The sequence below is a fragment of the Stenella coeruleoalba genome (genome assembly GCF_951394435.1).
Source record: "Stenella coeruleoalba genome assembly, chromosome: 13".
In the NCBI taxonomy this organism is placed as follows: domain Eukaryota; kingdom Metazoa; phylum Chordata; class Mammalia; order Artiodactyla; family Delphinidae; genus Stenella; species Stenella coeruleoalba.
Genome location: NC_137159.1, coordinates 29,959,673 through 29,980,857, shown reverse-complemented (window position 1 = coordinate 29,980,857; position 21,185 = coordinate 29,959,673). Strand labels below are relative to the sequence as shown.

The 21,185-nt window shown below is 50.7% G+C and overlaps 1 protein-coding gene across 9 annotated transcripts in view; it reads left to right on the top strand.

Moving 5' to 3' along the window:
- DYSF (dysferlin) overlaps positions 1-21,185 on the top strand; it is a gene marked incomplete at its 5' end in the record, with an annotated part of 221,322 nt that overhangs the window by 7,275 nt on the left and 192,862 nt on the right. For 5 of the 9 annotated variants that reach the window (XM_079941051.1, XM_079941049.1, XM_079941047.1 and 2 more), the window contains 2 exons: positions 15,560-15,615; positions 16,825-16,916. In XM_079941051.1, coding sequence (XP_079797177.1) covers positions 15,560-15,615; positions 16,825-16,916 — 148 coding nt within the window. Of the gene's footprint in view, positions 1-4,064; positions 4,156-15,559; positions 15,616-16,824; positions 16,917-21,185 lie in introns of those variants that run through there. The other 4 variants (XM_079941050.1, XM_079941048.1, XM_079941046.1 and 1 more) reach the window with 1 other exon arrangement.

Below are 21,185 nucleotides of genomic sequence, written 5' to 3'. Positions count from 1 at the left end.
GTTGGTGTGGTGGATACTGTACTTGGCTCTCCAGTGTCCCTTCCACACCATGATGAGGCTGAGCCAGTGGTTCTCAAAGAGGATAGTACTGTCCCCTTGGGGGAATTTTGGATATGATGATTTGGGATATGTTTTCACTGCAGCCTGGGCAGGACACACATAGCCCTCCTGCTCATATCGCATCGGTCATCACCTGGTTTCCTGGCCACATCTAGCTCTGAGGGAGTTCTGGGAAATGTAGTCTATTTATGTGGGTGACCATGCTTCCAGGTCAATCTCCTTGGAACATTTCTATGGCAGGAGGGGAGAACATCTTTTTTTTTTTTTTTTTTTTTTTTTGCAGTACATGGGCCTCTCACTGTTGTGACTTCTCCCGTTGCGGAGCACAGGCTCCGGACGCGCAGGCTCAGCGGCTCACGGGCCCAGCCGCTCCGCGGCATGTGGGATCTTCCCAGACCGAGGCATGAGCCCACGTCCCCTGCATTGGCAGGAGGACTCTCAACCACTGCGCCACCAGGGAAGCCCCGGGAGAACATCTTTGAGGGGGCCAAGTTGAGGTCTCAGCACACTGTCCGCAAGAGCTGCATTCCTGTTGCAAGTCCCCTTGGGAGGAAGCCCCCTTGAGCACCGGCCCCAGGATGACATCCCCAAGGGAAGAGTCAGCCATCCTATCAGGGAGAAGTGAAGGGCAGCCAGGCTGGGAAGTTGGAAGTTGGGATGGGAAAAGAGGCCTCAGGAAGTGTCCAGGGCTCAGGCCACCAGCTGAGCAGGAGTGTGGAGACCCTGTTCCTTGGACATAAGCCAAGTGTTTGCAAAGGTCCCTTGGAATATTCCTCTGGAAATATTAGATATGCCCCTACAGATTTCCTGTGCCCCCTCTGACCGATTAGAGCAGGGCTAGGGGGCAGGGTGTGGTGTGCTGGGGAAGGCAGCAACGTCAGGAATTATTGTGATGGTAAAAACTATCCTCGATCATCAGATCTAAAATTGCCCCTAGGGGGCAGTACTACCCTCTTTGAGAACAGCACCCTTCACATCACAGGGTGGAAGGGACACTGGGGAGCCAAGTACAATGTCCATCACACCAACCCCAGGCCAGCCCTTCTATCCACCGGGAACACCTGGCTGCCTGAGACAGACTGGGGCTCTCCCCTCATCGACCGACTCCACCATCTAGCTAGACATCAAACCAGCACTTAAACAAATAGTTACTGCTTCCAGTTGGGACAAGTGCTAAGAAGGAAAAGCGTTGCTGTGCAGTTGTTTGCCAGAGGACCCAGCCTAGACCAGGAGGTCAGAGGCTTCCCACGGAAGTGATGAAGCCTGAAGAGTGAGTGGGGGTGGCCCTTTAAGAGAGGGGGGAAGGCAGGTGCAGGTGGAGGTGACAGCAGAGCTTGGAGGGAGTTTGGAGGGAGCTCAGCATGTTCCAGAAACTGAGAAGTGAGGGGCTGAGGGGTCTTACCTTGTATGCAGAGGAAAGGGAGCCGGGCTTTATTCCAAGAGCATGGCAGCCCTTGGAGGGATTTTACGAGGGGAAAGACATGATTATATTTAAGATCACTTGGCTCCTGTGTGGATAATGGACCAGAGGTGACCAGCTAAGAGGCAGCCCAGGCAGGAGAGGGTGGTGGTGGAAATGCCTTGGTGGAGGTACTTGGATGCTGTGGGCACATAGATGGTACCAAAGTCAGTAAGGATGACTTAGGCTGCAAGTAAGTGAAATCCTACCTCAAAAAGACTTTAATAATAAACAGTCTTAAAGTGATTTTTTTTTTTTTTTTGAAGTACGCGGGCCTCTCACTGTTGTGGCCTCTCCCGTTGCGGAGCACAGGCTCCAGAGGCGCAGGCTCAGCGGCCATGGCTCACGGGCCCAGCCGCTCCACGGCATGTGGGATCTTCCCGGACCGGGGCACGAACCCGTGTACCCCTGCATCGGCAGGTGGACTCTCAACCACTGTGCCACCAGGGAAGCCCTTAAAGTGGTTTTTATTCCCGATACAAGTCCTCTTGGGAGGAATCCCTGTTAGTACCACGCCACAGTATGATCCAGAGACCTGGTGGACTCTGGGCATATACAGTGGACAGCTCCACAGTCACCCTGGACCCAGGCTGACTCCATTTTTCTCTCTGGTCTGCCGTCCTTGGTGTCTGCTACATCTTAGAGCTGGCCGGCAATTTGATCTACATGCTTCCTTATTCTCACGAAGCAGGAGAGGAAGTTGGGCTTGTCCATTCACGGAGGATAAGTTATCCCTCCAGGAGAACAACTCGGGACATATGCCATCGCTGGACCAATAGCTATTGCCAGGAGATGGTCTCAGATAGGTCAGGATCTGGAGCTAGGGCTGGGGGTAGTACCCGAATAGTCGGGTTCTGCTGAGAGAGAGGAAGTTTGGATGTTGGAGAGGAAGTAAATGTCCAGCTCATCGTGAGGGTTAGTGGGGTCACCCAGGGAGAGTGGTAGAGTCAGGAGGAAGAGGGCGCAAGCCAGCTAGAGAAGGTGCAGCCTTTAAGGTTGGGGAGAGGACAGCCTCAGACTTGTCATCGAGTGGGTGAGGGGGTAGGATCTAGTGCCCAAGTGCCCAGCGGGGCTTAGGAGTACGAATGATTCGTTTATAACAGCAGGAGAAAGAGCAAAAGATTTGGGTGCAGAAGCTGACGGGAGTTAGGAGGCGGGGAGCCTGAGGAAGTTCTCTACTTTGCATATAAAAAGCAAACTGAGAGCGAGGATGGTGATGGGGTGTTGTGGGTTTGGGGAGAGAAAAGTATGAAATAGCTGTCTAGGAGAGAGGGAGATTGAAGAGGCTGTGGACACGTAGTAGTTCCCTATCAGCACTCAGGATCCACCAGAGTCAGGGGTGGGAAATCACAGGTGAGACCAGCAGGCTAGCTGTGTTATTCTCCAACACCTTTAGTGCTTAGCGGGCTGGCGTGGAGTAGGCAGGGCTGGATTTCACCACGTTGCTGTTTAGCCACCTGAAAATGCTGGATCTTCAAAACAAGCGAAGAGAAAGAGAGCTGTGATCTTGTGCAGCAGAATGAGGATAACTAGTCACTGAATTGAGGCTGAGTGAGGAAGCTAGTGAGGACCTGGGAGGTGGGAGGAGGGACAGTGCCTGTCGGGTGCTCGGTGCTGCAATGTAGGGGTATGGAGGTGAGAAGCCACCTGTGGCCAAGAAGTTCATCAGCTGGAAAGGAACCAGACGTAACACAGGAACGCACGCTAAAGGCTGTCACCACTCGAGGCTCACGCTCTAGGCAATTCCCCTCATGGTGAGGGCGAGGGGACCTAGAGATTGCTTTTGGGGATGTGGCAGGGTACCGAGTGGGCAGGATGCAGACCTCCGCCTCCGGAGGCGGGTGACCCCAGACTGCTCTGGAGAAGGCTCAGAGGCTCTTCGCGAGAGTTCGAGCGTCGGAGTCTCTCGGACCTCCGGGGCACCGAGGGCGGTCGAGGGGGAAGGTGGGCCGAGGCGAGCGGCGTGGGCGCCAGGGGCTCAGGGCGCAGCGCGCGTTTGGCCGCTCGGCCCTCTCCTCCTCTAGCGCTCGCAGCGCTTGCAGTTTCCCGCGGACACACTCTGGTCTCTGAAGCCCCGTTTCCCCCACCTCCCGCCTTCGCACCCAGTTGCCCCTGGGCGCTTCGGGCAGGAGAGCAGTGGAAACGAGGTCGGCCTTGGTGAGCTCGGGGCCCGGGCGCGCTGGCCGGGCGGGTAACCGGGACGGTGCGGGCTCCCGCTAGCAGGCGGGCGGGCGACGCTTCCCAGCTGCGTAGCCGAGCCGTGCGCCCCGCGTCAGCTGCGCTTCCATTCCTGGCGGGGGCGGGGACCCGCGGAGGGGACCAGCGCCCCCGCCGGCGCCAGGCTGACCCCTGGCCCGCCCCGCCCTCCGCGGGCAGGGCGGATCCGGACCCGGGCCGGAGGGGAGGGTCCACCCAGTGGGTGTCCGGTGTCCTCGCCGCGGCCTCTCTCAGGCGCCGGGACTTCTCCCGCGGAGGCGACAGCTCGCTCCCCTCTGGTGCGGCTGCCTCGGAGCCGAGCGCTTGCTCGGTGGGGGCCGGCCGAACCATGCTGAGCTGCCAGCTGGTGAGGGCCAACAACCTCCCCAGTGTGAAGAAGGACCGGCGCAGCGACCCGGTCGCCAGCCTGACTTTCCGAGGTGAGAGCCCCGTGGCCGTGGCGCCCGTGCGCCCGCGCCACCGACTCTGCGCGCGCACCGCCGGGTCTGCCGCCCCGGCTCCGGCGCTAACTGTAGTCCAAGCCATAGTTTCCTCCCCGTCAGCAAGGACAGAAATCTCAGAGAAATTTCGGTCCTATCTTCTGCCGAGGAGACGAGGAGGATGCAACCGAGCACGATAAATGCCACAGTGTTCAGAAATTTTGGAAAACCGGAAGTGCCATAACAGGTCGACAGTTAACACTTTTCTAAGACAGAAGCCCAGAGGGAATAACGTGCGAGCCCTTAGCGGGCAGTGATGAGGGCGGGGTTGGAGGATGGGTGCGGAAGAGAGAGGAATAGGATCGCTTAAAAACTGGGTGTGGAGACCGTGAAAGTTGTGTCTTGATTTCATTCATTCATTCGTCCATCTTTCTTCAGCACTGGCCATATTGAATCGGCCGTGTCTCAGTTGGGAGGAAAAGGGATAGAATAGAGCGGATGTAGCCTTGATACAAAAAATTTTGAGAGTTCAAGGAAGTTTTTTAAATGCAAAGAGCCTAAACACCTGCCTGTGGTACTTAGACCAGAGAGGGTCTCTCTGTTTGGGGCAAACACCCCAAAGGACTCAAACCCCGCCCCCTTCTCACCAGGCACCCTTAATTCCCGCCTCAAGGCAGACATTCCCACGGGAGGAGGTATCTCAGGAGGGGAAAGGGAAGAGGAAGGATCTGTCAAAATTAAGAGAAGGAACAATGGCAGTGAGTCAGGACCCCGGTTCTGCAAAGAAAGATAATTAAGGAAAGGGAGAGGGTTTTCCTCTTACCACGAGGTGTATCCTGTGGTTTTGTGGAATTAAAAAACGTGTGCGGCGCAAAAGGTGGTCAAACGGAGAGGGACAAGTGGCTGGTGTTTTCAGGAGGTTAGAAAAAGGTGAGAACACCAAGGGGGCTCTTTAGCTCTGACCCACGATCGCCATCTTCTCCCCAAGCACCCCAAAATGATGATAACCATAGATGAAAGACACAGTTTGGCAAAGTGAGAACTAACTGTAGCTTTTATTCTTTGATGTGTGACCATTTACATTTTATTCCTCTTTTGAAAAGTGTGAGTCGAAACAGTTTAGAAAACTCTTCTGTTTTCATTAATTGGTGATATTCCTGGGTGCCTACTATGAAATGCAGCATCCAGACAAGGTCCGTAGTTCTCCCTTAGGTTCAGATTCTGCTTAAGCCATTCTTGTGTGGAAATGATGGGGCCAACACTGGCTGGGAAAGAAGCTCCCCAAGGACCCTGAGCCCAGGGCCCTTCATCAGCCTAGGTCTCTTAGATGCTTCGGACTTCTTTTGCATCTGTTCACCACTCTCTTTCCCTGGTTCTCTAACGGTTTTGTGGTAGCTACTAATCTCCCCATTCTGCAGACAAGGAAATGGAAACCTGGGGAAGTGTCCTGGTCATGGCAGGGAGTGCTTGGAGCGGGCAGTGCCCTTGAGTCCAAATCAATTGAGGTCCCTCTTGGCTGTTGCCCCAGCCCAGGTACCCCAAGCACATGCACCTGCTGTCCTCTCCCCATCTCTGCATTCCCCTCCCTTTATAATGCCTTACTATTTATTTGCACTGACAAGCTCCTAGCAAAACTGCAATATAATGGAATGTACCATCTCCAGCTGTTCAAAGTCTATTTAACTTTCAAAGCCCAGCTACAATGCCACCTTCTCCAGGAAGGCACCCAGGATTCCCCTGGCTATCATTAGTCTCTCCTCTCGTAATGCACAGCACCTTGTTAGGTCTGCTAGTGCACTTGCCCCAGCTGGGCTGTGCTCAGTACTTTGCTCCGTAATTAGGATCGCAGGACTCCTTGAGGGCAGCATCTCGTCCTATTCATCAGGATGCCTGGGGCTGAGAGCAAACTGGTGGTACTCTCTGGTGTGTGCCCTTTGTGGCCCAGTTACTCACCATCTTCCAGATGTGCCTGGGAGTCTCAACAGTCTGAGGCAATGGTTTTCATGTTTTACTGTGCCTGAGAATCTTCTGGCGATTGTGCTTGAAAGACAGATTCCTGGGTCCTATCCATAGAGGTTCTGATGCAGCAGGTTTAAGTGACCTAAGAATTAGCATTTCCATACCTGATGCAGGCCATTTTGGAACCACGTCTTGAGAGAAATTGATGTGAGATGTGGTGAAAGGTGAAATTAATGTGACCTCCCCCACCTGACAGGGGTATTCATGCTGGACTTGGGGGCTGAGTTGATGCTTAGGGAAAGGGGCTGTTAGAATCAGACCCAGAATTTACAGATCATCTAGCTTGGGGTACTCAACCCCGGTTGCACATCAGAATTGCGTGGAGAGCTTTCAGAAAAAACACTGCCAAACTCCCGGTCCCTCCTCTCTTGAAGCAAAACTTCTGGGGTGAGGGGCCCAGATATAGGTGTTTCCAAAAAATCTCCAAATGTACAGAAAGCGCAATCAGGGGTGAGAAGCCTTGTCGGAACACATCATGGCACAGAGGGGACTGGACTGCTTGCAGGGAAGTCTCCACACTGTGTGCTGGGCTCCCACTCGGAGCGGAGCCCGAGGAGCATGGGCCTGGCCAGGCCCACTTGTCTCACAGTTGTTCCGGGCATTCCAGGCTCAGATGTAATTTCAGGACCTGCCTCCCAAAATAGACTGTGAGCTCTGGGAGGCTGGACTCTGAGGGCCCTTTTCTGTGTTCCCTCTCTCAGGTCTTTAGGATAGAGGTTTTTAATGAATACTTATCATCCCTTTGTTCGTGTATTAATTATTTAGTTAGCGTGTCTAACTACCACGAGTACCTGGGCCACGGTGGAGATTTTTGACTGACCATCTGCGTGAATGGGCAGCTTCATTTCCTATAGCATTTAATGAGCTGGACTTCTCTTCTGCCCTGCCCATTTCCCACCCTCTAATGTCATGATTTACATCCCTTCATTCATGCATTTAGTTCATTGAACAAATATTTATTGAGCACCTACTACATGCTGGGTGCTGTTCGAGGGGCTGGGGATGCATCCAAGGACAAAACCAGATCCCTGTTCCCTTGGAGCTCAAACATCTTATTTCCTTGAAGTTTGGGTCTCCTGTGCCCCCACTTAGTGACTTTCTACCCTGCTTCCTCCAGGCTCACCAGCCAGAACCCGAGTCATTACTGCCCCTTCCCTTTCCCTCCTCCCATCAGTCCTCTCTTCCTCCCCGTGTCTCTCCAGTCGCTCTCTCTCCCTTCCCCCCTCCCCTCTCATCTATCTCCTGGGGAATCTTATAGAACCATCTGTAGGTGGGCCCACGTGACTTACCTGTACAGGGAAGGTGAGCTGCAAGGACACCGGACTCTCTGAATCTAGCTTTTTGAATATTAGAAGTTACTTTAGGGCTTCCCTGGTGGCGCAGTGGTTGAGAGTCCGCCTGCCGATGCAGGGGACGCGGGTTCGTGCCCCGGTCCGAGAGAATCCCACGTGCCGCGGCGGAGCGGCTGGGCCCGTGAGCCATGGCCACTGAGCCTGCGTGTCCGGAGCCTGTGCTCCGCAACGGGAGAGGCCGGCCCGCGAACCGCAAAAAAACAACAACAACAAAAAATTACTTTAAAGCATGGAAAATAGCCTGTTTTCTTTAGGTGAACGTAACATGTACTCAATGTAAAAAAGGATGAGACAAAACTAAAAAGTAGCCCCCTATCCTTATACTTCAAATTAACTTGTCAACAATTTGACGTTTTCCTCCAAGATTCTTTTTTCTCTTTTGTTTTTAAAGCAATTTTAGTGTGAAATTTAACACCTAAGTAAGTACATAATATATAAATGTACGCTTTAATGCAGTTGTTCTCAGTTGGCGATTTTGTTCCTCGGGACATTTGGCAATGTCTGGAGACCTTTTGGGTTGTCACCACTGGGTGGGAGGATGAGGTACTATTGGCATCTACTGTGGGTAGAGGCCAGGGTTAATGCTAAACGTCCTACAGTGCACAAGACAGCTCCACGACACCCGCAACAATGACTTATCCATCCCCAGAAGCTAACACGGCCAAGGTTGAGGAACCCTGCCTTAATGGATAAATTATGAAGGGAACACCCATGTCTGTCACTCAGGTCAAGGAATTGAACCTTACCGGTCCTACCCCTCCACCAGAAGTCCCTAGACCCCTTGCCTTCCTCCCTAGAGATGATCCCATCCAGATATCTTTTTTCCAGATGTTTGCATATTTACATTTTCACTCAGTAAGAAGCCAGGGGCATTTTTGTATCAGTAAATATCCTCTGCACACCTTCTAAGTTTTATTTTATTACATAGATGCACCGTAGTTCAGTTAATCAACCCCCTATTAAGGAATATTTAGGTTGTATCAATTTTTTAATATTTATATCCAAAGCTTAAATTATACTGTCACTATGAGAAATATCCTGGTGACTAAATCTTTGCCCACTTATTTAACTATTTCCTTTTGGTAAATACTGGAAGTGGCGTTGCTGTGTCAGAGGTTATAGACATATTTAAGGCTTTGCCACATTTCCCAAATTGCTATCCTGACAGTCTGTACGAACTTTATCTTCCCATTAGCTGAGTTTGAGGGCTTACTTTCTTATAATTCTGCTAACACAAAGCATTATCATGCAAATTTTTAACAATTTTTTAGGTTCAAATAGTATTTGTGACCTTTCGATGTTATTGCCTATTTACATTTATTTCTTACTGAATTGCTTTTTAATTTGCCCAGTTTGGGAGGGAAGAGATGTTTGTCTTTTTCTTCATTAGTTGTGAGTCCTCTTTACATATTAAGGACATTAAGATGTTGTCATAGATGTTTAAAATATCTTCCCCAGTTCTAATTGGCCTTTTGAGTTTAAAGACTACCCCTCCTAGAGAGCATTCCATCACAGCCAGCATATCCACCTGCCACCACCCCTTCCTGACTACTCATTTTCTGGAAAGTATGCTTTCAGTTAAGATTTAGAAAATTGAGATCGAGGTGGGAGTTCTTGAGGTGAGAAGAGTAAGGCTCTGCTAGGGAAGCAGGGAGTGACTGCTGCCCAGTCTTGGGGTGTGCAGGCTTAAGTCGGGGCACAGATGGTGGGGCAAGTATCAGAGTTATCAGAGTCTGCCTACCCTTTTTGTTAGGGGGTATCTGTGCCAAGAAGTAAAGCAGGCCTTCCCTCAGCAGAAGCCAGGGCTACCTTTTCTCCGTTTACCACCATTTCTCTTGTCCACCAGTTTTTGGTTTCCTGCTGGTAACTTTGAATTTCTATCGCTTTGTTTATCTGATGGGTATTCTTTTTTTTAAATTAATTAATTTATTTATTCTTGGCTGCATTGGGTCTTCGTTGCTGCGTGTGGGCTTTCTCTAGTTGCGGTGAGCGGGCTTCTCATTGCTGTGGTTTCTCTTGTTGCAGAGCACGGGCTCTAGGCGCACGGGCTTCTGCAGTTATGTCATGCAGGCTCAGTAGTTGTGGGTGTCGGGCTCTAGAGCGCGGGCTCAGTGGCTGTGGTGCATGGACTTAGTTGCTCTGCTGCATGTGGGATCTTCCTGGATCAGGGCTTGAACCTGTGTCCCTTGCACTGGCAGGCAGATTCTTAACTGCTGCACCACCAGGGAAGTCCCTCTGATGGGCATTCTAATGAGGTGTCAAGAGAGTGCCCAGCCCAGAGCAAGTCCTCTATAAATATTTGTGGACTAAATGAGAGACTGCATTGAGGTTGCCTGCACGATCGGAAGGTGCCCTGCCTCTTTGACAGTGGGTCCTGTTACGTAATGGGTGGGCAGAAACAACCCATCTCTCTCTCTTTGGGAGTCCCAGATGCCCCATCTCCTCTTCTCTCTGCTCCCTCTCTAGGTGAACAGCCCCACCAGCACTCATGCATCCCTGTCAGAATCTGAGATGTGCTCTGCTCCCACCACCACTTCTGCCTTCCCCACCCAGATGCCTGTCAGTAGACCCCAGGCCTGCTACCTGTGTCCTCACCATTTTCCACCTGGACTTAAAAAAAAATTGTGTTAAAATACACATAATATAGGGCTTCCCTGGTGGCGCAGTTGTTGAGAGTCTGCCTGCCGATGCAGGGGACACGGGTTCGTGCCCCGGTCCGGGATGATCCCACATGCCGCGGAGCGGCTGGGCCCGTGAGCCATGGCCGCCGAGCCTGTGCGTCCGGAGCCTGTGCTCTGCAACGGGAGAGGCCACAAGAGTGAGAGGCCCGCGTACCGCAAAAAAAAAAAAAAAAAGACATATTGGTCAACTCACTCAATTGATGTCATGGCCTGCTAATGGGTCCCAATTTGCAGTTTGAAAAACACCACCCTAGGGACTTCCCTGACGGTCCAGTGGTTAGGACTCTGCGCTTCCACTGCAGGGGGCACGGGTTCGATCCCTGGTCAGGGAACTAAGATCCTGCATGCTGTGCAGTGTGGTCAAAAAACAAAAAAGAGAAAGAAAAAGAAAAACACTACCCTACAGCCATGGGTGACTGTGGTCTCGGAGTGTGGGTTGAGTTGGGGTGGGTAGGCTGGGGAAACAAGTGAAGAGTTTGCATGGGGCCCAGAAGAGCCCTCCCATGGCGGGTTCACTCCCCTTCACTAAGTCATTCAGCCTGGAGGCACACCCTAGGGCTCCAGCATGATTCTCACGGATGCCTGCTGGCCCCCAGTTCTGCAGAGTAATCTGGGGAGAGGATGTAATCCCCTCCCCCAACCCCAGCACGAGCTGTGAGCTCTCCTGTATCTTTAACTATTGAGTCTGTTTATTTACAGACATAACGCCACATCTCTCAAGGCCAGAATTGATGATCAAGGACAGGACAGGTCTAAATCCATGATGAGGAAGGAACTGTTTCCTAATTAGCAGCCTGACGTCCTCTTCCTTGGCGTCTGTAAGTCATGTGATCGTGCCGGGTTAACGTTTCATTTCTTTCTGGCTCTTCTTTGGGGCTGTAGAGCCTATCAGTGACCACTCGCTTCATGTCATCCAGAGGGTCCCAGAGTTGGCCCTTCTAACCGGGACTTAGTGAAATCCCTTAGAGGGTGTTTGTTCTCCTCATCTTCAGGGAAGGCGGGAAGTAGAAAATGTTTAAAAGACACTTTGCACAGGGCTTGGCACACAGACACTGCTTAGTTGCTGCTAGCCAGGAGCACCTGGATATGTTCCCAAGTGGACAATTCAAGAGAGGCTGCAGATGGAATTTTCCATGTTACTCCTGTAGGTCATGGAAAGTTGATAGGGGAGGGGAAGTGAACACTTAGATAGCATCTCATATCCCCTCAAAACTGATACAGCAGACACTCTTTATTATTGTCATTTTACTGCCAAGGGAGATAAGGCCTTAGAGAGGTGACAAGTTCAGTTAGTAGCGCCTGCTGTTTGAATGACTCCAAAGCCATGTGTTTAACCTCTGCTGGAACCACACCAACATGGGCCCCAAGGGGATTCAGAATGATTCAGCCAGGGCAGGACTGGGCAACCTTTAAGAAGATAACTGGGCCCCCCAAGGACACCTGCCCCCCATTGTACTTTCTTTCATCCCCTCTTTCTGTTGACATGTAGCCATTCTGCGAATGCAGTCTCTGGCGTTCTCTGAGAAGAGCCGTTCTGTCCTCTAGTGAGGAAGTGAACTTGCAGTCAACTTGGGAAAGAAAAGGACCCATTCCTTTGGCACCCGATTACTGGGCACCTTGCTATATTCTAGGGTTCCTAACATGAGGAAGGCATGGTGTCTGCTCTCTGAAGCTCACACTCTAGTAGGGGAGACAGACATAGAAGCACACAGTTGTCCTGCTGTTCGATACATGTGGTCACAGCTTGCAACCATCTCTGTCTGGGAGAGTCGGGGGAGGCGTATCTGAGCAGAGACAACTGAGCTGCCCATTGAAGGATCAGTAGGAATTCACTAGATGCTTCAGAGTGGAGCACAGAGGGGAGGGGAGGGGAAGTGAACTCACATTTAATGAGCGTGCTGTGTGCCAGGCAGCTCAGTCATCTTATCTTGTTTAATTTTCACCGCAGTCCCGTAGGGAGGTATTATTATGACCTTACAGATGAGGAAACTGAGATGTTCAGTGAATTTCCTAAGAGGTTCTTCAAGTGTGGTACGTGGACCTCTGGGGGAATCCCCAGGCCTTTGAGCAGGTCAGCAAGGTTAAAGCTATTTCCACAATAACACTAAGATGCTATTTGCCATTTTCGCTGAGTCCATATTTGTACAACTGGTACAATAGCACTGGAAGGTGAAACTGTTTCTGCCTTAAGACTAATGAGGGCTTTGGCACCAAATTGTACTCGTTGTTGTATTTTTCACCCTCATGTAATTTGAAAAAAAAAAGCCAGTACTCACAGTTTGGGGGGCAAAAAAGCCAGTTTTACTGAAGAATGACCTTGATAAAGCAGTACAAATATTAATTTTATTAATCTTGATCTGGAGTTACACATGTTTGTAATATTTTCTGTGTTGAGATGGGAAGTATGCACAGAGCATTCTGCTGCATCCTGGACAATGAAGGTCGTTGCAAGAAAAAGCCCCGTGTGACCGCTTGAGTGGCATGCTGAACTAGGCTTTTTTTTTTTTTTAATGGAATACCGTTTTTACTTGAAAGAATGACTGACAAACTATGATCGTTCAGACTTGGGCATCTGATAGACGTTTTCTTGAAAATGAGTGAGTGAGCCTGCCACTTTAAAAGTTGACGTTTATCATTTGTTGCCCATCATAAAATTTGAGCTTTCAAACAAAAATTGGAATTTTAGAAAGCTTCTGTCTTCCAGTTTCCCAGTATTTAATGTCTTTTCTGTTGAGACTGATGGTGATATTAATGAATGTAATTTTTCAGTATTATACAGTGAAATGTGTCAACATTTGGAAGGTCTGCATAACTCAGTGAGCAAAAACTTCCCAAATGAGCAATGCAAGATGTTACAGAATCATATGTGGATAAAAGATTTATTCATAATGCAAGATAGGACAACAGATTTTAATGTAACAGAGTACAAAATGTTCATCACTCTCTACTTTCAGATTTCACACTGCAGCTAACCTTTAGGTTTAAGAAATACCACTTATTGAGGGCTTCCCTAGTGGCACAGTGGTTAAGAATCTGCCTGCCAATGCAGGGGACACGAGTTCAAGCCCTGGTTCAGGAAGCTCCCACATGCCACGGAGCAACTAAGCCCCCTGCGTCCCAACTACTGAGCCTTTGCTCTAGAGTCTGCGAGCCACAACTACTGAGCCTACGTGCTACAGCTACTGAAGCCCATGCACCTAGAGCCTGTGCTCCACAACAAGAGAAGCCCTGGCAATGAGAAGACTGCGCACCGCAACGAAGAGTAGTGCGCAACTTGAGAAAGCCCGCACGCAGCTACGAAGACCCAATGCAGCCAAAAATTAAAAAAAAAGAAAAAGAAATAATACTTATTGAGTTTTGGTGCAGTATCAAAGAAGGAGATCCACAATTATCTGAAAATTTATTAAAATGCATCTCCAACTATATGTCTGGTTGGGTTTTTTTCACAGATGTCAACTAAAACAAGACATCTCAATGGACTGAACGTAGACAGGGTAATGAGAATTCAGTGAGGCATTAAAGAGATTTGCAAAATGTAAACAGTGTCACTTTTCTGTTGCCTTTGTTTTGGAAGTTAGTTATTTTTCATAAAAATATGCCACTTATGTTAACAGGTACTGGGCTTATTATTGTTAATGTAATATTAATTACTAAATAAATATTTTTAAATGCCTCAGTTTTAACCTTGAATACAGTAAAAGTTGATAGATACAAGTTACCTTAGGAAAAGCTCCTTAGGGCCCTCAATAAATTTTTTTCTATGGAAGTTTTACTTTTTTTTAAATAAATAAATTTGTTTATTTATTTATTTATTTATGGCTGTGTTGGGTCTTTGTGGCGAGCGGGGGCTACTCTTTGTTGTGGTGCACGGGCTTCTCATTGCGGTGGCTTCTCTTGTTGTGGAGCACAGACCCTAGGCGCATGGGCTCCAGTAGTTCTGGCGCATGGGCTAAGTTGCTCCGCGGCATGTGGGATCTTCCCGGACCAGGGATCGAACCCGTGTCCCTCGCATTGACAGGCGGATTCTTAACCACTGCGCCACCAGCGAAGTCCCCTCAATAATTTTTTTTAAGCTTTATTTTATTTATTTATTTATTTTTGGCTGCATTGGGTCTTCGTTGCTGTGCGCGGGCTTTCTCTAGTTGCAGGAAGCGGGGGCTACTCTTCATTGCGGTGCGCGGGCTTTTCATTGCGGTGGCTTCTCTTTGTTGCGGAGCACGGGCTCTAGGCACTTGGGCTTCAGTAGTTGTGGCACACGGGCTTAGTTGCTCCGCAGCATGTGGGATCTTCCCGGGCCAGGGCTGTAACCGGTGTCCCCTGCACTGGCAGGCAGATTCTTAACCACTGCACCACCAGGGAAGTCCCGCCTCAATAATTTTTAAGAATGACATCCTGTGACCAAAAATTTGAGAACTGCTGCCCCTAGGGTCTCCCAGAAAATAAGTATTCTATGGTGGTCTGTGTCATTCCAAAGTCCACGTGCTTTTCCCACAACAGTGATTTGCAGCAGGCGGTGAGAGGGGTTGGGGGCTCACCCTCTACCACTGGGGCCCTGTGGCTCTTCCCAGCCATCACAGTGTTAGTTCTTCTTGTTGTCTATCTCAAAGCCCTTCTGCATTCCTCGGCCCAGCCCTCACGAGCAGGTAGGACAGCCTGCTTCAGATAGATACCTTCAAGGTGAGAGTGAGGTGGATTTTTTTAAAATTGAGGTAAAATTCACAGACCCTAAAAGTCACCATTTTAACCATTTAAAAGTGTACAGTGTAAATGGTTTTTAGTATACTCACAATGTTGTACAACCATCGTCACTATCTAATTCCATAACAGTTCATCACCCCAAAAAGAAATCTCCATTAAGCGTTCACTTGCCATTCCCATCTCCCTCTAGGGCCCTGGAAACTACTAATCTATTTTCTGTCTCTGTGAATTTGCCTGTTCTGGACATTTCATGTAAATGGAATCATACAATATGTGGAGATAGATTGTTTTAAAGAAAAATGGAATATTTTCTATGAAGATCATTCATTTTGAGAATCAGAAACTTTACAATTTAAAAGCTTTACTTAGAAAGTCAGGAGTAACAATAACAAACTCATTAAGAAGAGTCAGGCTGGGTATTGTCCTTTAAACAGTCCTTCCGATGGGGCTGCTGTTTGTCCGTCCCAGAGCTGAGAGATGTGTGTGATTGGCATTGGGCTTTCATTGCAGACTGGTGGGATTCTCAGGGACTCGTGGGTTTTGTAAGGTTTCCTTTGGCGGGTGAGGTGCAGTGCAGGTCTTAGAACTGGCCCTCACTTGGGGAAGGCGCAGGTTGGGGTACATCTCTTCACTCCCCCTCTGTGTCTCTCGTAGGCGTGAAGAAGAGAACCAAAGTCATCAAGAACAACGTGAACCCCGTGTGGAATGAGGTATGTGAGCTTCCCACCTTCCCTCCTTTCCTCCCTCTGCTTCCACTGTCTCTGCAGGGACGAGTCAGGGGGCTCAGGCAGAGGCGGCTTTCTCAGAGGTGTTGTCATGGAGAGGAGGGGCTCTGGTCCGGTGTGCCAATGAAATCCTCCTGGCACCTGGGAGGAGGGGTGGTGGCCTGGCCTGCGGTCTCCCCTGTGCTGTGGGTACGGTGTGGAGAGGAGTGAGGGGTCCCTTGTCTCCACTTCTTTCAGCTCTGGCCAGCCAGGAGGAGGGTGTCTAGGGCTCTCTTACCTGCTTTTTTTCCCTTACACAGGGCCGTTGTCCTTGCCCAGAACTACCTCCTCCCCACAGCCCTCCCTGATTCATCAGGTCCTCCTCTGGTTCCTGCCCTCTCAACCAGCTTTCTTTCTTTCTTTTTTTTTTTTCCTTTGGGTTAAATTTAATACACTGTTTCAGAAAAACTGACAATGTTTAGGTAATTTAAACTATAGGAAATAATTGTCTATTTGCAGTAGATCATCTGTGCAAATGATTTACTTAAGGCATGTTGCAATAGCCTTTAACAAGTTTAATCAGTAAATCTATGTTGGCAGATGCTCATTTATTTGCTTACCAACTCAAGTGCTTGCTGGTCAGGGTATCATCTGTGCAGAGATTTGTCATTCTCTAATTGCGAAAGAATTGGCTCCCATCTGCTGCATAACTTGCTCTTGTTCGAGACTTAGTCAACCAGCTTTCTTTATATGGCGCCCTGGTGGTCTTTGGAAGCCCTATCCTCGTGTGGATGGGGTTGGGATGCATGGGGTGCCTTTGCTCTGAGGAGGGTCCTGGGGTCTCTGGAGACCAAGGTGGCACTAACGCATGCTGTCACCAGGCGCCGGGCTGCCCCATGAGCACACTGATTTTGGGCCCTGAGGGCCACCTGGAAGTTTTCCCAGCTGTGCTCCTGGTGACTGGTGGAATTGAGTTGGGGAGGGGGTCATGGGGGTCTGGTCTCCTACTCTCTTCCGCTGCCTTCAGCTCTCGCTGTCCCTTCTGAAGCTCTGAGACCCTGCTACTCATGTATTCATTCCTTCACTCATGCATCCTTCCCGTCACCAGTAGTGGTCACAGATGCCCGCTCAGTGCCCCAGGGGGACCCGTGGGGACCAGACACAGTCTCTTCTAGGGGTCCATAGGTTAAGACATCTTTTCTCTTTTTCTTCCAGGGCTTTGAGTGGGACCTCAAGGGTGTCCCCCTGGACCAAGGCTCCGAGCTTCATGTGGTGGTCAAAGACCACGAGACGATGGGGAGGAACAGGTGAGGCGGTGAGGGGGACTCTGGCCTGTGGGTGTGTACGGGTAGGGTTGTGGCGGATGTAGACTACAGAATGTGGACTCTGGAGAGCTGGTGTTTGGTGAAGACCTGCCACTCGTGGGCCTGGCCCGGTGGGAGATCTGGGGGAGAGGGCTGGCTGCAGTCTCAGGAACTCAGCCGTGGGTAAATCTGAGAGCTTCCCAAGTGACAGGGAAGGAAGATGGGCTAGAATCAGATGTGCGTGTGTTTCCCCAGACAGTCTGTGCCCCAGGGAGCAGGGAAGAAAAGGCTCTCTGGGTCCTGCTGCAGCCCTGAGGTGCCTGGCACGGCCCTCTCTCCCTGCCCAGCACAGGCTAGGGAGGGCAGTGGCACATGGCGCGAGGCAGGCCGAGCGATGGCTTCATGGAAGAGGTGGGACTCGAGGTGAGAGTTGTGGTTTAGAAGTCGGAACGGTAATGGCGACCCACACTGACTGCCCACCGTCCTGTGGCAGTGTCTTCTGGTGATATTTCATGTACGTAGTAGGGATGGTTTCCAGGCAGGGGCAATAGTAGGAGCAGAGTTCAGAGTTTTGTGGTGGCAAAACCAGGCTCTCGAGGCGGGCGATGGGTCCTTCCTCGTGTATGGAGCTCCTGGGCCTTGTGTGTGCTGGTGGCGGGGTGGGCAGGGCCAGCCAGCTTGCAGACGGATGGCCCTGTTGACTGTGGGTAGGGTGACCTGGGAGGCACAGCCTGAGAGCGCTCCAGTGCTGGAACCTTGAATGTCAGGGCGGGGCTTCAGCCGGTCCCTGCTAGGCCTGACGGGGGTGCAGCTGTGTGAGGGGCCGGCAGGGGTGGGTTCACGCTCTTGGTGCCGTTCGCTGAGGTCTGGACCCGAGGATCGGGCATGGGCTTGCTGTTTTGTGACCTGCTGACAGTAGAGCCTTTGTTTGGGAACTGGGTCAGCTGGTGTCTGGGGCCCGGCTGTGTTTCCCTGGCAGGGCGAGAGTGGGAGAGGGAAGGAGGGGGGATTCAGAGACCTGGGGAAGGCCGACAGGGGTCTCAGCCTCCCAGACATCTGGAAAGTTGGAAATCTTAAAAAGCTTGGAAGAAAAACGCAACCACCACGGTCTCTCTGTGTCTCTGCTGGCTGTGGGTGCAGCGCGTGATACGTGTGGCGAGGATGGAGGCGCTTCCACTAGGCCCTCCCAAGGTAGGGCTAAAAGGTGTGGGTCCAGGGCGTCTTGGGTCCATTTTGTCCAGCCTGGACCTCAGCAGCCCCCACCTGCACAGGGTGCAGGCTCCTGCAGGGGCTGGAACTCATTCACACTGTTACCCCAGCACAGGTATTTCATAGAAAAAAGGCAGCTTCTGACAAGCATGAACGGTGGACCTACAGGTGAGGGAGGAGCAATGCTGGACTCTGGGTGGTCCTGGAAGGCTTCCTGGAGGAGGGCCACACAGACGGACTCAGAGGCCAGGGTTGGCTTTAGAGAGGAGAGGAAGGGAGGGCCTTCCACTGTTTGGGCATGGAGGGCAGCAGGCTAAGGCCTTACATGTGGGATTCAGTCACATGACTTGTGCAGCCCAGTGAGAAGGGAGCAATGGGGCCAGGTTGGGAGGGGGCCTCTGACACCAGGCTGAGGATAATAATAGCAAACCCACAACAGCTGATGTTTACCAAGAGCTTAGCCAAGTGTCTGGCCCTGTGCTGAGTCTTTATATAAAAGATCTTTTTTAATCGTTAGGTGTTACTATTAGACTTGTCATTATTACGGAGGGAAACTGAGGCTCCAGGAGATTAATTTCCTCGAAGGCTACTGATGGCAGAGCTGTGATTGAAGGGCAGGTCTGCAACATGGTCAGAATCACGGAGCCCCTGCACCTCTCAGAGGCTCCCGGAAGCCCCAGGCAGGTGCTGGGCCCTTCTGGAGAGAGCGTAGCAAGGCAAAGGCATGCAGAGGAAACGCATGTTTCACTTTCATGATCACATTCAGTACTTTTCAGGCCCTGTGGGGAGATTTCTAAGACCATGAAGGCAGCAGGGGATGAGAACATATTTTTGATCAATTCAAGGGCCAGGCTAGACATCGGGGTGATAGCAGGCCAGTGCCACACATGGGCCGGCCTGGCTCCGTGGGTTGGAGATCACAGCAGGGGCAGGCTGTCTCGCACATTGGAGCCCTCTCGTTGGCCCCTGTAGGTGTCCTCTGGCTCCTGGGGGCAAGTCAGCTCCCTGAACACCAGTTTCCCACATGACCAGGTAGGTCACTTGAGAGGCCAGTGTGCTGGAAATCAGTTCCTCACACAGCAATTTGCAGAAGAACTAATTCACAAAGCTTCCTGATTCACCAGAAACTTCTTTCTGATAACAACTTGAATGCAACTTTTGAGTTTTTCAAACATTTATCTCAATTTTGCATTTCTAGCGATTAAAAATTAAATTTTAATTCAACTAAATTTAAACTTACATTCACAAACGTCTGAAGAATTTCAGAAATAATAGAATTTTAGCTTTGCTATCGGAGCCTCGGAGCCAGTGGGGTATGCAGGCTGGAGAGCAGTTTGCTTGGATGGAAGATGCATGAGGGGAAACCCACTGGAGCAGCGGGAGGGAGGCAGGTACCCACAGGGTGCTTCTGTAAGGCCCTCATGGTTAGAGCGCACAGTACGTTCATGCTGCTCATGAAATGTGAGAAAAGAATCCCAGTTAAGGGCTTCCCTGGTGGCGCAGTGGTTGAGAGTCCGCCTGCCGATGCAGGGGACACAGGTTCATGACCCGGTCCGGGAAGATCCCACGTGCCGCGGAGCGGCTGGGCCCGTGAGCCATGGCCACTGAGCCTGCGCGTCCGGAGCCCGTGCTCCGCAACGGGAGAGGCCACAACAGTGAGAGGCCCGCGTACCACAAAAAAAAAAAAAAAAAAACCAGTTACTTAAAAGTATTAAAAAGTCTAACGCTGTAAAAGTCAAGCATTTCCAGGAAGTGGAAAGAGCAACCATGTGATATTTTACGTTCTAAAAGAGAAAAGGAAAAAAAAATCGGTGAATTCAATTCAATGAACGTTTTACATAGAACACCTACTCACTACCCTCAAGTTGGCAGTGTCTGGTCAGGAAGCAAATAGGGAGACAACAGGTGTGACGGTGACCGCTGCCATCTGACTGCCCTCAGTTTCAGTGAAATCCACAGGGTCGTCATGCAGCAGTTCCTTCCTTCCTGGCAGTCCTGGGTGGGCTGTGGGCCCACCTAGGGTCCTCCTGGGTCTTCTTCCAAGCGAGATGCAGCACAGCCCTCCACAGTCTCCCTCTGTCTCCTCCTCTCCGTCTTCTGAACCTCCATCCTCTGCCTCCACCTGTTTCTAGAGTCCCCTCAATGCCTCAATCATTCTTTACCGCCCCTCACTCACACCTCTGTCTCCACAGGTCTGTGGTTTTGCTCCTTTTTCTTCCTGGCCCCTCTCCGTTTATTCCTTCTGTCATCTGACTCTCCCCCACTTCCACTCTCTTCTCTTTCCCCAGGGCTTCTGGGATTTTTGATGTTTCTGTGTTTCCCCGACGACCGTTGGCAGTTTGGGGTGACCTCATTATGCCAGCCTTGTCTGTTGGCCTGGAGTGGGGTCTCGGAATCTCTCAGGAGGGGAAACTCAGGCTGGATACTGTCTCTGGGCCATTCTGCACCCCACCCATCCTGAAGCAACTGCAGGGGTGGATCAACTCCATGTCTATAAAATCAGGTTTCAAATGCACATAAGAGGAAACTTCACTCCTCTGGATGGGAGACACTCGTGCAAACCCAGCTAGGCTGGGTCCTGGACTCAGTTGCGTGTCCCAGGCTGCACTCAACAACTTCCTGTTTACTCTGGGCTTCTCAGAAGGATGCTGGAGGGGAAGTTGACCCTGATCCCTGACCAGCTAAGTTTGACCCCTGCGATGTTCAGCTGAGAAATTCCCAATTCAGGCTATGAGACGCAAGAGCATCAGCAGCAGCTTTGACATAACATACCAGTGCCTGGCCCCGCCTGCAAGTTCTCACTTAATTGATTGGGAGCGGGGCCTGTGCACCATTACGAACTCCCAGGTGTTAGGGAGTGAGAACCAGTCGTCTGCACTCCAGACCAGTGCTGCCCGGTAGAACTTTCTGAGATGATGGAACCATTCCGTGTTGGCTAGTGTAACTGAGGAACTGAATCTTAAATTTTATTTAATTTTAATTAATTTAAATTTGAATAGCTCATGTGCGTGCACAGTGGCGGCTTACTGTGTTGGACAGCGCAGCTCTAGGTTTCTAGAACAG